The 15595-nt window shown below is 32.2% G+C and overlaps 2 protein-coding genes and 1 non-coding gene across 4 annotated transcripts; 1 reads left to right on the top strand and 2 right to left on the bottom strand.

Annotated features, from left to right (window-relative positions):
- Positions 1-543: 543 nt before the first annotated feature.
- On the bottom strand, positions 544-3584 carry LOC126674306 (probable inactive receptor kinase At4g23740). Of its 2 annotated transcripts, none has more exons than XM_050368740.2 (4): positions 3499-3584; positions 3209-3250; positions 1624-2890; positions 544-1292 (listed from the first exon to the last, which is right to left on the bottom strand). In XM_050368740.2, exons 3-4 carry the CDS (start codon positions 2852-2854, stop codon positions 616-618), a joined length of 1908 nt encoding a protein of 635 aa, XP_050224697.1. In that variant the 5' UTR covers positions 2855-2890; positions 3209-3250; positions 3499-3584; the 3' UTR covers positions 544-615. The 2 variants fall into 2 exon arrangements, with proteins under 2 accessions (XP_050224697.1, XP_050224698.1); XM_050368741.2 differs by having other exon boundaries at positions 3209-3244; positions 3499-3540.
- Positions 3585-8961: 5377 nt separating this feature from the next.
- On the bottom strand, positions 8962-9672 carry LOC126673007 (uncharacterized). Its single transcript, XM_050366958.1, has one exon. The coding sequence runs from the start codon at positions 9670-9672 to the stop codon at positions 8962-8964; it is 711 nt and encodes a 236-aa protein (XP_050222915.1).
- A 5587-nt stretch (positions 9673-15259) lies between these two features.
- TRNAM-CAU (transfer RNA methionine (anticodon CAU)) lies at positions 15260-15331 on the top strand. The gene has a single exon. It is a non-coding gene; the product is annotated as a tRNA-Met (tRNA).
- The last annotated feature ends 264 nt before the right edge of the window (positions 15332-15595 follow it).

Genomic DNA, 15595 nt, shown 5'->3' on the forward strand with positions numbered 1-15595 from the left:
ATATCATTCTTAGAAATCAATCACGTCCCGGTAAAAAATCTCAATATCGTATTCGTTTTGAAGATGCTCTTACAATGTAAGTTCTTTCATTTACACATACATGTAATTTAATTATTAAAATGGATAGCACTCATATCCAAGGCTGATCTTTTTATAGTACGAGTCATACAATGAAATTATTTTTTCCAATTGATTTATTCAAAGGAATTTTAAACATTTTATCCCTGTAATCTCAATAAACTTAATAATTTAATATGAACAGGACAATAAAATCAAACAGTAAATTTGAGCATGGATTATCTTTGAATGGCTGAATTAAGTTGATGAAAATTGCAAGAAAACTAAAATATAAGAAACAGGTTAGGTAGATAGTATTATTTATAACATTTTTTACATACCAAAACTACCAAGGTTCACAAGCATAGCATGAAGTTTTTTTATTGATTAATTCAGTAGCTAAGTATCCAAATTTGGATAGGCAGAAATGTAGCTAAACCAATATTATACCAAATTGGTGACATTAAAACAACTCAGCAAAACAAATTGGAAACTAAAATCAATTTAATTTATGAAATATTAAAAGCTATGAATATCACATAATACAACAAAAATATCTCACTGTGGAGGTGAAGTTGAAGCAGAAGCTTCATTTACTCTCTGCGGCGGTGTCGGGGTCGCAACTGTAATTTCTACATTTGTTTCGGAGGATAGCGGGTTATCGGTACTCGATCGTCGAACTTCCTCTACCATTTTCACTACATCAAGCATTTTAGGTCTCTGCTCTGGCATCCTCACTACACAATTCATTCCTATTTGTAACATCTCTACCATTTCCTCCTCAATATTAGGATACCTTAGAAGCTCAACATCAAATACTTCACCAGTCCATTCTTCTCTTACAACAGATTGCACCCATCTTACCAAGTGAACTGCCTCTTCACCGCCCGTTGCGTGTATCGGAGATTTTCCTGTCAGAAGCTCGAGCAACAACACCCCGAAACTATAAACATCTGACGCCTGTGTCCCTTTTCTCGAGTCTGTTACTTCAGGAGCACGATATCCTGCAGCTCTCATTACTGATGGGGCTATTGAGCTCATCAATGTGGCTAAACCAACATCAGATATGCAACCATTTCCCTCAGTGTTGAGGAAAATGTTAGAGGCTTTTATGTTTCCATGGATAAGTTTGCCACTATTCTGTGTGTGGATGTAAGCTATTCCATTTGCTGCACCAATTGCGATTTTCATCCTCGTATCCCAGTCCAGTGGAACCCTGCCCTCTCCTCTTTTACCTGCAAAGTTTTGCAAGCTTTCTATCAGTAACTTTTCTGCAACCTGCAGCTAAGTATTTCTTCAAGAATTATTAATAAGTTAACACATAATAGACATAAAGTAACAAGAATCATATGATCAAATTCCTCCTTTGTAGCACCGAAGCGGAAATGCTAAACTGAAAAATGCTAAAACGGGAAACAACGGAACCATATTTTTTTATAGAAATATGTTATAAATGGAATCAAAATGCCAAAACATAAAGACTCAAAAAGTTTACGGCAACATAAAAGTCCCTAGGTAAGCAGAAATAGTAAATCAAGTTAGAGAGATCGAGACAAAGATTTTTACCATGTAGCATTGCAGAAACACTTCCCTGCTCGTAGTAATCAGATACTGTAAGTTTTTCATCCTTGGAAAAGTAATATGCCCTTAGTGAAGATATGTTCGGATGCCTAATACTCCCAATTACTTCCATCTGCTGCTCAAACTCTTTCCTAGCCACAGACATTTCTTTCAACCTCTTGACCACCACTGTGTTTGCGTCCTCAAGAGCGGCCTTATACGTTGTTCCGAAAGTTCCCTTTCCAAGAACTTCCGCAGACGCTCTCAACAAATCCTCCAAGTCAAACGCAAGATTACAACCCTCAAAGAACACAAGCCTATTATTCTTATCTTGTGTTTCTGAAGCATTTTTCTTCAATGCTACCTCTTTATTTTGAGCCTTTGTTGGTAATCTACTTTTCTTACCTTTCTTGGAATACCAGCAAATCATTAAAAGAGCAACTACTGCAAAACCAAACACACAGCCACCTATTACAATCCCCAAAATTGCCGCTTCGCTGAGTTTTTTGCTTTTTCGTGTAGGCTGCGGACTTGGTGGCTGAAGTGGAAGAGCAGGAGGAAGTGCATTTCCTGATGAAAAGTTGTTACCAGAAAATGCCCAGCTCGGAAATCGTAAAAGAGATGGAGGCACGCTTCCGTTGAGATTATTGCTGGATAAATTTAAAGATTTCAAACTAGGAACACCTATATCAGGAACAACACCTGAAAGTGAGTTGTTAGATAGGTTCAAAGATGTGAGGTGGGTCAAATTTGATACTGAAGGTGGAATACTTCCATTAAAGGCATTATGTGAGAGATCAAGAACTGTAAGATTCTTCCACACTGAGAAATCTAAAGGCAATGGCCCCGAAAAGCTATTGAATTGAAGATAAAGATCAGTCAAATTTCCAAAACTGGAAAAATCCGAAGGAAAAGAACCCGAAATGGCATTGGATCTGAGGCTAAGAATCTCAATAGCCGATAAGCGACTAAGCGTACCAGGTGGGATCGAGCCTTGAATTCCCACTCCAGGCAATCTAAGTTCCACAACTCTAGTATGATCACTGTTACAAGTCACCCCTGTCCATTGACTGCATACAGAAGTACTATTACTCCAATTTAGAGTGTGTGAGTGATGAATACCATTAACAAAATCTAACAAAGCTTGCTTATCTTCAACTGGTTCAGCAATGGTATGCAAAAAAACTTCCCCAAAGAAGAAAATTGTACAGAAAATGAACAAGAGGTTCATTTTCATTAATTTCTCTTTACTATTCCTCACAGAACAATCAAACTGTAGAGGCAAAATAGAATTTGAATGAGTTATTGTCACATTGTTAGGCCAAAAATGGTCAAAAATAGCAACTCAACTATGATTAAAAAAAGTTAAAAACTCTACTGTTAGGTAAATTTGACTTTTCTTGAACTGTTTTTACCTAACTGATTTGATAGCTGAGAAAATGAAAGAAAATATAAAGACCCCAAATTTACTAGTCCTCCCAGTCCAAGAGAATTGTCAAGCATAACAATTAGTTTTCTTTCATTTTCTCAGCAACCAAACAAGAAATTAAACCACATGCATAAATTAACAAATAATAAAAAAGAAACTTACATGAAAGTACTAGCATAAGATCCAATTCTGAATCTTCTGTTCCTACAAAACAATGTTAAAAGATTCAAATACATCCAAAAATGGAAAAGTAAGACAGAACCAGGTACATTTTCTTGAATCTTGACAAAGAAAACAAATTGAGGAATTATATGGGTATATTTCACTGGATGACAATGATAAAATATGATTAAAAATGATGATTGAAATGAGCTGTGATTGCTTGAGAGAGCAGCATCACATGCTAAAGAAAAAACAAAAAATGTATTAAATAATCATTGAGAAGCAACTACCCATGCACCATTTTTCTTCCATTAGTTTCTTGAAATATTTTATAGTGCACCAACAGTCAATGGAGAGACAAGTTATTAAAGAGAGGGAGAAGCAAATATAAAAAGTTTGTATTACTAATATTTATGGTTTTTTTTATGTAATGTAGTGCAATTAAAGTTTGTTTTTACTGAAAATAATGAAAATGGGAGATTTTCTTTATTAATGGGAGAATCTAGTCTTGTTTTAGTATAATTTTTTATTAAAATGTAGTTAAAATTTTATATTTATATTTAGTAAATAGATAAATAAACTTCTTGAAATTTTATTTTAATTTACGTTTTCGAAAATTTATACTCCTACTAGTTTGTTCACATTTAATCAAGAGCCGACTGGGACCAATTTTTTTGTAATAAGAGTAGATAAAGTTAAATCTAAATAATTACTATTATAGATGAATTGAAGATTAAATTGAGACTGAAAAAAGAAATTAATGCTGCCCCTACCTATATAGAAGAAACAAACAAATTATGGACCATATATGGGTATAGACATAGAGTGACATAATCTTTCCTGGCTCCTCTGTTGCCGCCATGGATTCTTTCCGCCACGAGAATTTTTTTCTTTTAAATGAAGCAGATAGAAGAAAATTGGATATAATTGGTGTTTTTTTTTTTTTAGAATCAAAATTGCATTAATCAAAAGCTGAAATGTCAGCCACAATTACATGATGGATATTGGAAGGAATATTTCCTTTCCATTTTACATTGTGTCTCACACATTTAAGAGCTGTTCGTGCAAGAAGATGTGCTCCCCTGTTTGATTGCCTATTCGCATACTCCACACTCATACACTGCAAACTTGGTAGCATACTCCTGCAGTCTTGGACAAGCAGCCCAATGTCATTAGCCGGCACCACATCATTCTTGAAGATATCCACTGCAACTTTTGAGTCAGAATTGATCTCAAAAGGAATTAGATTTTCCTCTAATGCCAACATAATTCCATCTCTGATTGCCACTGCTTCTCCTGTGCTCACATCTGTTAACCCCCTATATTTGCAGTAGCCAGAAGTTATAACTTGTCCCTGCCAATCGCGAACTACTGCTCCAGTACCATAACACTTATTAATGCTGTCAAAGCCTGCATCAACATTGACTTTGTATGTATGTCTTTTTGGGGGTATCCACCTCTTATCCTCAGTCAAAATCCTTCTTCCTGCTCTTGCTCCCAGATACTTTCCTTCTTTCCCTGCCTTTTCAAACTCCTCAATATAGTTTTGAGCCCAAAGGACTACCTGGTCTTCTGGTTTGCCAATGCTGCCAAAAACTGAGCAGTTTCTATTGCTCCAGATTAACCACAAAATCACACCAAACATCTGGAACTCCTCCTTTTTAAGAATTCTGAAAGCGTGTAAGAAGAAGTGCTGAACTCCCCAATTTCTTTCAGGTTTAATACTCTCTGATAAGCTCCAAAACTTACATGTGTTCTTCGCCTTTTTGCAAAATCAGAAAACATGCATTTGATTCTCAATATCCATTCCACAGTCTTCACACACGCTGTTCACCTGCATGCCCCTCTGAGCCAAATTTGTCTTCACAGGAAGCCAATTTTGAAAAGCTCTCCATATGAAGATTTTTACCTTATTTGGAACAACCATTTTCCACAATGATTTCCACCATTTTAAGTTTGCTGAGACAGTAGAGCTTGAGGCTGTCCCCTTCATATTCCATGCCAATCTGTATCCACTCCTCACAGAATACTCACCATCTTTATCATAGTGCCATCGTATTAAATCCTTTTGACTTGTTATTGCCAAAGGGATTTGCAATATGCTTTCTACATCCATTTCATCAAAACTGTCAACAATGGATTCAACCTTCCAAAACCCATTATCAGAGATTAGCTGACTAACCTTAGTATCTTCAGGCAGCTTGTGATTGCTCTGGATTTTGAAATTTGATTCCCTTGGGATCCAAGGGTCAGCATAAATATTGATATCGTTCCCATCACCAACTCTCCATCTATTGCCTGCTACTAATACATCCTTCGCCCACATGATACTTCTCCAAGTATAGGACCCCATTCTTGGGCAAGATGCATTCAAAAAGGAGCAGTTTTTGAAGTACATGTGCTTGTATATTCTGGCCAACAAACAGTTTGGGTTACTGTGAATTCTCCATCCTTACTTTGCCAATAGAGCTTTATTAAAACACTCTAAATCCCTAAATCCCATACCTCCCATGCATTTAGGATTGCACAAAGTTTTCCATTTTGCCCAGTGAATTCTCCTGCTCTCTGTACTGCTTCCCCACCAAAATTTATTGCAGAGACCTTCAATAGCTGTAATCAGGCCTTTAGGGATCCTGAAACAATTCATATAATATGTGGGAATGGCCTGAATAACCGCTTTCAGTAAGACTTCTCTACCTCCACTTGAAAACAGATTTTCCTTCCAAGATTGCAATTTTTGCCAAATTCTCTCTTTGATGTCTTTCAGGGAATCACCTTTCCTTCTCCCTACCATGGATGGAAGCCCCAGCTACCTCTCATGACAATGCACAATGGGGACTTCCAAAATCTGTTGAATCTGATTTTTCATTTGCTCCCCCACCCCTTTGCCAAAAGACAGGGCAGACTTGTTAAAGTTTATAACCTGTCCAGATGCTCTTCCATAACACAACAACATATTCTTAATCACCACTGCCTCCTCCAAATTAGCTCTAGCAAACACTAATCTATCATCTGCGAAAAAAAGGTGTGACACAGTACAATTCTCTCCAAAAACCACCCCTTTCATCTTCCCAGTAGTTACTGCATTATTTATAAGACTGGACAGTCCCTGAGCACAAATTAAAAAGAAATAGGGTGATAATGGATCCCCTTGTCTTAAACCCCTCTCAGGCTTAATATTACCCTTCACTGCCCCATTAAGTAAAAAGGAGAAACTGACAGTAGAGATGCAGTTCATGATTTTTGAAATCCAATCCCTAGCAAACCCCATTTTAACCATCATAGCATCAATAAAACACCACTCGACACGGTCATACGCCTTGGACATATCTAATTTGAGGGCTAAAGGACCATTCATCTTTCTAGTGGAGTTCTTAATGCTATGTATACATTCAAAACCTATTAGTGCATTGTCTACAATCTGTCTATTGGGAATGAATGCACTTTGGGCTTCGTCAATAATCAAACTAAGCACAGGCCTTAATCTATTAGACAAGGCTTTAGAAATGATCTTATAAACAACATTACACAAGCTTATGGGTCTAAATTCAGCCATACAAGTAGCAACTTTGACTTTAGGTATAAGAGATATGACTGTCTTATTGACACTGCTAACATCAGTATTATTATTCAGAAAATCAATACATACCTTGGATATGTCATTGCCAATAATCTGCCAATATTTTTGATAGAACATTGCCGGGAAACCATCATTTCCTGGAGCCTTTAAAGGATCCATATCTTTAACTGCTTTCTCAATATCTCCAAAGTTGAAGCTAGCACACAGACTTCTATTTATTTCAGGAGAAACAGTAGTTTGAACATGTTGCAGCACTTCTTCCATGTCACTAGGGGAAGGGTTAGTAGAATTAAACAATCCATTAAAGTAATCCTGGATTACCTTTTCAATTTCTCCTGGATTGTCTTTCCAACAGCCATTCTCATCCTTTAACTCTGAGATTTTATTCCTAGCCCTTCTCTGATTAGCTTTTTTGTGAAAAAATCTTGTGTTGCTATCCCCATGAGCTAACCAGTTAACTCGGGCCCTCTGTTTCCACAAAATCTCCTCCTGATGCAGCATCTCAGCAAGTATGGTTTCGACCATTTTAATCTGATTTAATGGAAAATCTGTTCCTCTGTAATCCATTAAAACCTTTAGCTTGTCCTTGGTCTTGGCTATCTCCTTCTTCAGACCTCCCAAACTAATTCTTCCCCAACTTTTGAAGTCTGTAGCACAAACTTTGAGTTTTCCAGGGACATCTGCAATACTTCTAATCTGGCCTGAATTCCCCCAACTTCTTTCCACAACTTCTTTAAAATCACTCTTAGTAGTCCATGCTTCCTCAAAATGGAACTTGCTTCTCCTCTCCTTAGTTAGCTTGTTTTTACTCCCCCAAATGCCAATAGGCCTATGATCCGACCCCCAGTAGTCTAAACATTGGACATTACACTCAGGAAATAGCATTTTCCAATCTAAATTCATTACAAAACGATCCAATTTCTCAAAAATAACATTTTCTCCCCTTTTTCCCCACCAAGTAAACTCTCCATCTCTATCACCAGCATCAAAAAGACTACTATCCTCCAGGGCCACTCTAAAATTGCGCATAAGATACTCTGGTTTTTTCAAACCCCATTTCTTCTCATTCTCATGTAAAATTTCATTAAAATCTCCGCCTACTACCCAAGGACCCACAAACAGCTTACTTAACCTCCTTAACAGTTGCCAAGAATGGACTCTGTTAGATTGAATAGGATCTCCGTAAAACCCAGTAAACCTCCATCTAGCATGATTCTCATCATCCACCATACAGTCAATATAATACTTAGAAGAGCTAAGAATAGAGACAGTACCTGAATCATTCCACAAAATAGCTAGGCCACCGCTTTTCCCAATACAATCCACCCCGAAATACCCTTTCATATTTAATTTCCTCCTCACCTTCTCTAATTGAGTCATTTTCATCCTCGTCTCCATTAAAAACACCACCATAGGCTTCCATTTATTGATATGATCACCAAGTGACCTTAACGTCCTAGGGGAGCCTAATCCCTGGACGTTCCAACATAGGCCTATCATTGCGACCGGCGGACCTGCTCCGCAGGTTCCACCGATAAATTATCACGGACCACCTCACTAACACAGTCTTCATACTGAGATAGAGCTAATGAGTCTGAGAGAGCAACTCCTCCTCCAATTTTCTTACCAAGAAGATCTCCTTCCCATAAGCTGTTCTCCACAAGATTATAGATGTCAGCCAACGGTAATTTCTTTCCCTTTTTTAGCCCTTGATTTTTCCTCAAAGACAGGCCTTTGAATTAGGCCTTTTTGGGCCCTTATCCCTTGTTTTAAGTTTCAGCCCATATAATCCCTTCCCTTCCTCGTTTAAATTTGTGCTGATTCGCGCCAAAGTGGCTATACCCCTAGGGTCTGTTTCTTTTTCCACTTCAATCTCAACTAAATCAGTAACCGTTATCCTCTCCTCAATTTCAGCATCCTTCCTTATCTGAGTACTAATCAAATCTCTGCCCCGCACAAAATTTGAAAACCCCGGAGATTCTCCAGAATTATCTCCGAGATTTTGGTTCTTTCCATTCTTATCAGAGCTTTCCCCACGCGTCGTCAACACCTTCCTTCCATCTCCGCCGCGTATTGACAACTCTCCCTCCCCATTTCCACCTCCTTCCTCCTTAACCCTGTCCCTACTTCTGAATCGTTTGCCATTATTCATCAGTAAAGGACCTGCCCTAATTCACTCGCTATATTTGTGACAGGCTCCATCCCCCTTCATTTTCACCCCACATTCAAGAATTGGGTGGCCAAGGATCCCACAATTATAACACAGATCAGGTAGACGTTCATACCTCAATCCTGCAATCACCACAACACCTTCCTGAACTTTCACCTTTAAGCCTCGTTTTAATGGCTTAGAGATATCTACCTTAACCCTTACTCTCAAATATTTTCCAATACAGTCTCCTGTTGCTCCAGGATCCACCTTCTCTACTACACCAATTTGCGATCCTAGAGATAGCCCCGCTTCTGAATTCAGACACATCAAAGGTAAATTATGAATCTGAATCCAAAAGGGAACTTTGTCAAACTTCATATTAGAGTGATCTCCCAACCCTTCTGGTATTTCCAGTACTATAAGAAGTTCCTGAAATTTCCATGGACCTCCTGCAATGACCCTTCTTCTGTCTTCCTGTGCTCCGAAATGGAACACAAATATATTGTCTCCTACCGTTTCCACTGTCCACGGTGCCTTAGTCCTCCACATAAAATTAATTGCCCCAATAAAGCCCTCTCTATTCACCTTCTTCGTAGAGAGTACTTTGTCTATGAGCGAGTTTGCAACCTTCTGTTCTCCCACCAGTCTTGCTTTGTCTCCCAAATCACAACAGACAAACTCATCTTCCTCATCTGAGAGGGATAGATTTTGACATAAAGTGTTAATATCCATGGCTTTCAGAGAAAAAACGATGGAATAAGCTTTCTCAAAAGGAGAGAAAAAACTATCTCAAGAGAGAGAAAAATTTTAATTTTTTATATGTACCCTTTGTTTCTATATAATTGGTGTTTTTAAAATTAAACTTGTAACAGAAAATTATGGTTCAAATGGTATAAATATTAAGATAATGAATTTGATTCATCTATAGTTAAATTGTTCAATTATCTATTTCCTCCGTGGCACTCTATTTAATAAAATTTATAATTTTTTAGTGTTTTATTCTAATTGATAAAACAGTCATAATTATAATTTTAACTTCTATTTTTTTATTTTTATCTTCATTTAAAATTAATTTTTTTATAAAAAAACGATGAAAACTTAATGAGAATTTTACTATTCAATCCGTTTTTTTAGTTGTCCATTTAGTAAAATATATTTATCTCTAATTAGTTGTTCATTCATAATTTCGATATAATCTTAACTATTTTTTTTTTCAAATTTATCCCTTTTTAATAATGACTTTATGAATTAATTTACAATGCAATTATTAACTAATGCGGTTATATTTAGTATTTACTTTTATAATTTGAGACAAAACTTCTACTGTCTTAATATGTACAATTTTGACTAAATGGACAAATAAATAAAAACGGAGAAATTATTTATATTATTTATAGATGGATATAGAGATAATTTTTTATATTATTTATATAATTTAGTTATGTCGTCAAATAAAATGGGACGGAGGGAGTATTTAACTGTTTAAATAAAACAAGTATGATTAAACTTTATAAAAGTTGGTATGTTTTATGGTTCAACCGGTTCAGTATTCATTCGTTCACAAGTTTATATATCTTTTGTTAAAAAGGTTAAATCAAAATTGAATTTTAAGAGAAAAATCAAATAGACTGAAAAATCAAACCAATGACATGTAGTTTAAATGGTATAAGCGCTAGGCAGCAAACTGCTAGGTCGTGGGTTAGATTCCTCCCACAAACGCTCCCCCTCTCCAATTATAAAAAAAAAATAGAGTTTGTCTTTGATTTATGGTTGAACCGACTGGTCCAAATTTAAAGAGAAAAGAACGATGACAGGAGCTGACTGACAAAGGAAAAGAATGAGTTAAAATATGTAATAATTAAATGGACGGTGGCAGTTGCATCATACTCAAGAAAATTAATGAGTTTCAGCAGAGATTGGTAGAAATTTAAGGACGCAATTCTCTCTGTATCTACCACATTTGTTCACGGTGAAGTAATTTTTACAGTTAAAAAAAAAATTAGAAGCAGAAGGGTTAAATGGCTTTTATCAGAATATTTTTTTTGTCAAAAGATATTATATTAGACCATCTCCAAAAGAATCATCAAAATGGAAATTGATGGCTTCGTGTCTTTAAAGGAGTCATCTAAACATATGCCCTTTCTCTTCAAAAATGGTGAAGAATTTTTTTTCTTCACCATTTTACTTTTTGATTATAATAATAAGACTAATTTGAAATTCGATAGTTATAGTTTATGGTTGTATTTTATTAATTGCTTATTTATTAAATAATTACAATAGTAGTTTTACATGTAATAACATTAAAATATATTAATTATTTATTTTTTATGATAAAATTAATGTAAAAATATTACATAAATAATTTCACGAGACAATAATATAAAAATATTATATAAATATTGTTATGAAACAATAACATAAAAACCTTAAGTAAATAATTTTATGAGACAATTAACTAACAATATTTCATTAATTTTATGAGACAATAATATGAAAACATTATACAACGTTTTATTTTTTAAAATATAAATAATACTATATATAGAATTTGGACAAATATGAGTATAAATAAGTTTGTGGTTGTAATTGATAAAAAGTGTATAAAATGTTAAGAATTAAACTATTAAAAAGTAAAAAAATATGTTTTTTGATGAAGAATTAGGTGATTTTCATTGGAGTGAATTTGGTGAAAATTCACCAAATTGAAAAATGGTGAAAAAAAATTAGATGATTTTCTTTAAAGATACCCTAAAAAATAAACTCCAGTTACAGCTTAATCCTATGAACTAAGCTAACAATATTGGCCCAGCAAACAGCTATAAGAAATTTTACACTGCTTAGCCATCTCATGAGCCAAAACATTCATTTTAATTATCAGATTTTGGACTCACAATGATAATTACTCGAATTTACATTTTGAAATAAAAAATCACTTTTAATTTTAAAAATTAGTTCATTTTAAAAATTTATATTTCGTGATCAACTACATTATTTTAGTCAATTGGATTTCTAAACTTGTTTTTAAAAAGTCCAATAAGTCTACATATTTAAAGTATACATATTAGGGTCACCTTATCTCATGTGAGAGAATTTTGAGATCTACAAAATAAGAGATAATGTTAAATAAATTTATAAATTATGCATGTTTTTTTGATTTCATTACCAACTTCAAAACATCTTCATTGTATGCAGAAAGTTTCATTTTTTTCTCAATTCGATACATATGCTAACATGACACTCATTTATTGGTGTAATTTTATTCAAGTGGGCATTATTTTTGGCAGTAACGTTATCATATTATGAACTTGTGTATCAAATTGAGAAAAAAAATAAAGCTTCATACATATAATTTTGACGTTTTAAAGTTCGTGATAAAATTGAGAATAAGTGTAGTTATGAATTTTTATAACATTACAGTCGACCCTCTGATAATTAATACACATGGTGGATCAAAAATTTATTAATTATTAGAATTATTAATTTATTGAATTTGTATAAAAAAAATTATAAAAGATATTTTAAAGCATCTACATTAATAGACTTAATATTAATATTATATTATAAAAAAACTAACTAAATACACTTTACTATCACTCAATTTAAAAAAAAAAATTATATTCAATTTAAAAAATATCAATTGATATCAAATTAAAAAATAATTATTAAGAAGTTGTATTCATAAAGTAAAATAATTTTTAATATTTTTTTATATTAGAGATACTTTATTTAATTTAATTTGTTTATTTAATAACTTCTTTTAAATTTTCTCAAAAGAATAAAAAAGTCATAATTTGATGGTATTTTAACTTCCACTTTATGAATTAAGGTTAGTATTGCCTCAAATAAATCATCAATTGTTATATATTTCTTTAAAAAATCTCTCTAATAATTAATATTCATGTAGATTATATTTTAAATTTTATTAATTATTAAATAGTAGAATTATTAATTATCCGACGTGGAATGAAGTTGGTTCTCTCAATTTTCTATTAATTATTAGAATTATTAATTTATAGAATATTAACTATTAGAGGGTCGACTGTACCTTTAAAAATAATTTATTTGAGCTGAAATACAAATTTAAAGATCTAGTTAATTGAAAAATTAAAAATAATTTATTTAATTTTGAAATACAAATTTAAGAATTTGATTAGCCTTTATCCATAATAAAGTCATAACATGTTTTAGTTAGACTTAATATATCATTTAACGCCTAAACTATACACTTTTATTCTTTGAGACTCTTAAATTAATTTTATATTCTATTAGATCTCTTAACTTTTTTTTTATTATATTTAACCCCTCAACTGCAACGTTTTTGCCGATTTAACCTTTTTCATCCAACGTGAAAAAAAACGCGTGTTTTCAAACGCTTTGAAGCGCGTGAAGGATAATTAAAATACATAAATTGTTCTATTTAATCCCCGAACTACACTATTTTGTTCTATTTGACTCTTGAAATTATTTTATTTTCCTACTGCACCTTCAAATTTTTAATTTTTACCCAACTTCTCAAAAATACAATTATTTAATTTTCAACCATTTTATCTCTAAAATGAATGATTAAAAACATATAAATTAATTTAAGTATGATCATATATATATATATTTTTTTGTAAAAAAATATTTTAAATTTTAATAATATTTTTATAAATTGTTAACGACAATAGAAATAACAAAATAAAAAAATAAAAAATAATAAAAATCTTAAATTTAGTCAAATAATTACGTGATATAACTTTTTGTACATGTGAATATTTGTTTACATTTCAATAATGATAAAAGTAGTTTGTCTATTTTTAATAAAATATAAAAATTTACTATATTGTGATAATATTAAATAAAGACTTAATTGTTTAAAAAACTATAATTTCTAGTGTGCTTTACAAATTTCCAATTTTAAATTTTTTAATATACCAGCTTTAAATTTTTGCAATTTCAAACTTTTCAAATCAATTCTAAATTTGTAAATTTTTTGTTAAAATTGAAAAATACGCTAAATTTTATGATTTTTAAAGTACCTAAGTCTTAGAATGATTTTTTCAAATAATATGTAAAGTACATCACTTTTTATTTTAAATTCAAAAAATATATTTAGAAGTTATTACTTTCCATTAAATTAATTTTTAATATTTTAAAATCTAAGAATTTTTTTCAATCCTAGTTTCGTCATATTAACATCTTTTATGCTAGTTTTTAATAATTTTATAATAAAAAAATTAATTTAAACGCTTTGAAATTTAATTTTTTAAATTTTATTCTTATTAAAATATAAATTCCCCATCCTTTTATATCATGAATATTACCCAATTAATCATTTTTTTTTCATAAAAAAAGGTAAATAAATTATATGTATCTAACTATTGGGATTCTCTCAAATTCGTCTTAAACTTGAGGGGTCATTTTCATAATTTACGCCTTTCATTGTAAAATGAACGGTGTAAATCAATTTGATTAAAATTGTATTTTTTTGATCCATACCGTTCATTTTACAAGGAAAGATGTAAATTATAACTATAACCCTTAAAGCTCAAGAGTTCAAGAGTTCAAATGAACTTGAGTAAATTCCAATCCTTATATTTATTATATATTAAAAATAAGTTATAAATGACATACTAATTATAATTTAAAATATAAAATAATTGAGAACAAGTTCTCTTATATTTCCTCTACTATTTATATATATTTTATAATATCTAATTTAAAGATCTAAATGTGTTAAAAACAATATAGGTTTGATATAGATTGTAATATGTCAACATAAAAGAACTAATTAAAATTATATATCAAATCTCAAGGCTTGATTAATTAACGGATAAATAATACTTTTACATAATATAATAAAATTTATTTCTTTATTTGTAATTGCATTTCCTAGATGCAATTTTTTTTAAAGAAAAATCAGATAAAAAAATTACAAAATTGTATTTATATCAAGAATTTCATACCCGATATCTATATCGTATTCTAGGGCACGTCGTTATAATTTATTTATTTAAAAAAAATACACAAGATATATCACACATTAAATAATTGGATTAATTGGTACAAAAAAATTAAATAAATAATAATACTTACCAATAATTTCATATTGGTCGACCTACCCAATTCTCATTTATTTTATAACATGAGCAGAGCAGGCACCTATAAATAATTAATCTCATGATATAGTATTTATCTAAGTCTTGGCCTATTAGAAGATAGAGAATTTGATTTTAATTAAATAAAAGAGTCAGATTTTGATTGGACTGGAAATTAAGCTGTTTCAACTTTCTTTAGACTTTTGTTATCATTTATTTCATCTATTCAAGTACCAAGTATCAGAGTGGCGCAGCGGAAGCGTGGAGGGCCCATAACCCTCAGGTCCCTGGATCGAAACCAGGCTCTGATAAGTTGTTGTTTTTTATTTTTTCCACTCTACTGCTAAACGACAGCGTTTAGGTTAGCTGAACATACTGTATCCCAAACGACGCTGCGTATTGTGAATCTTAGCTAACGTGTCGAAGTATGAGTGGTCTATAGTTGCGCGATATATCGCCAAAGGATAAGAAATATAAAATCTTATAATCAAAATCAAATACTAATAATTCTGGAAAACGAGAAATGGAATCATGACGCACAGATCATAATAGAAGAGAAAATCAAAACCCTAACC

The sequence above is a fragment of the Mercurialis annua genome, linkage group LG3, assembly GCF_937616625.2.
Source record: "Mercurialis annua linkage group LG3, ddMerAnnu1.2, whole genome shotgun sequence".
Taxonomy (NCBI): domain Eukaryota; kingdom Viridiplantae; phylum Streptophyta; class Magnoliopsida; order Malpighiales; family Euphorbiaceae; genus Mercurialis; species Mercurialis annua.

Excerpts from the sequence above, each read along its gene's own strand:
- LOC126674306 (XM_050368740.2), bottom strand. The coding sequence starts at position 2,854 with ATGAAAATGAACCTCTTGTTCATTTTCTGTACAATTTTCTTCTTTGGG. Across the intron at positions 1,293-1,623 it reads TGTTTCTGCAATGCTACATG|GTAAAAGAGGAGAGGGCAGG; the intron begins GTAAAAATCTTT and ends AAAACTTTGCAG.
- LOC126673007 (XM_050366958.1), bottom strand. The coding sequence starts at position 9,672 with ATGGATATTAACACTTTATGTCAAAATCTATCCCTCTCAGATGAGGAA.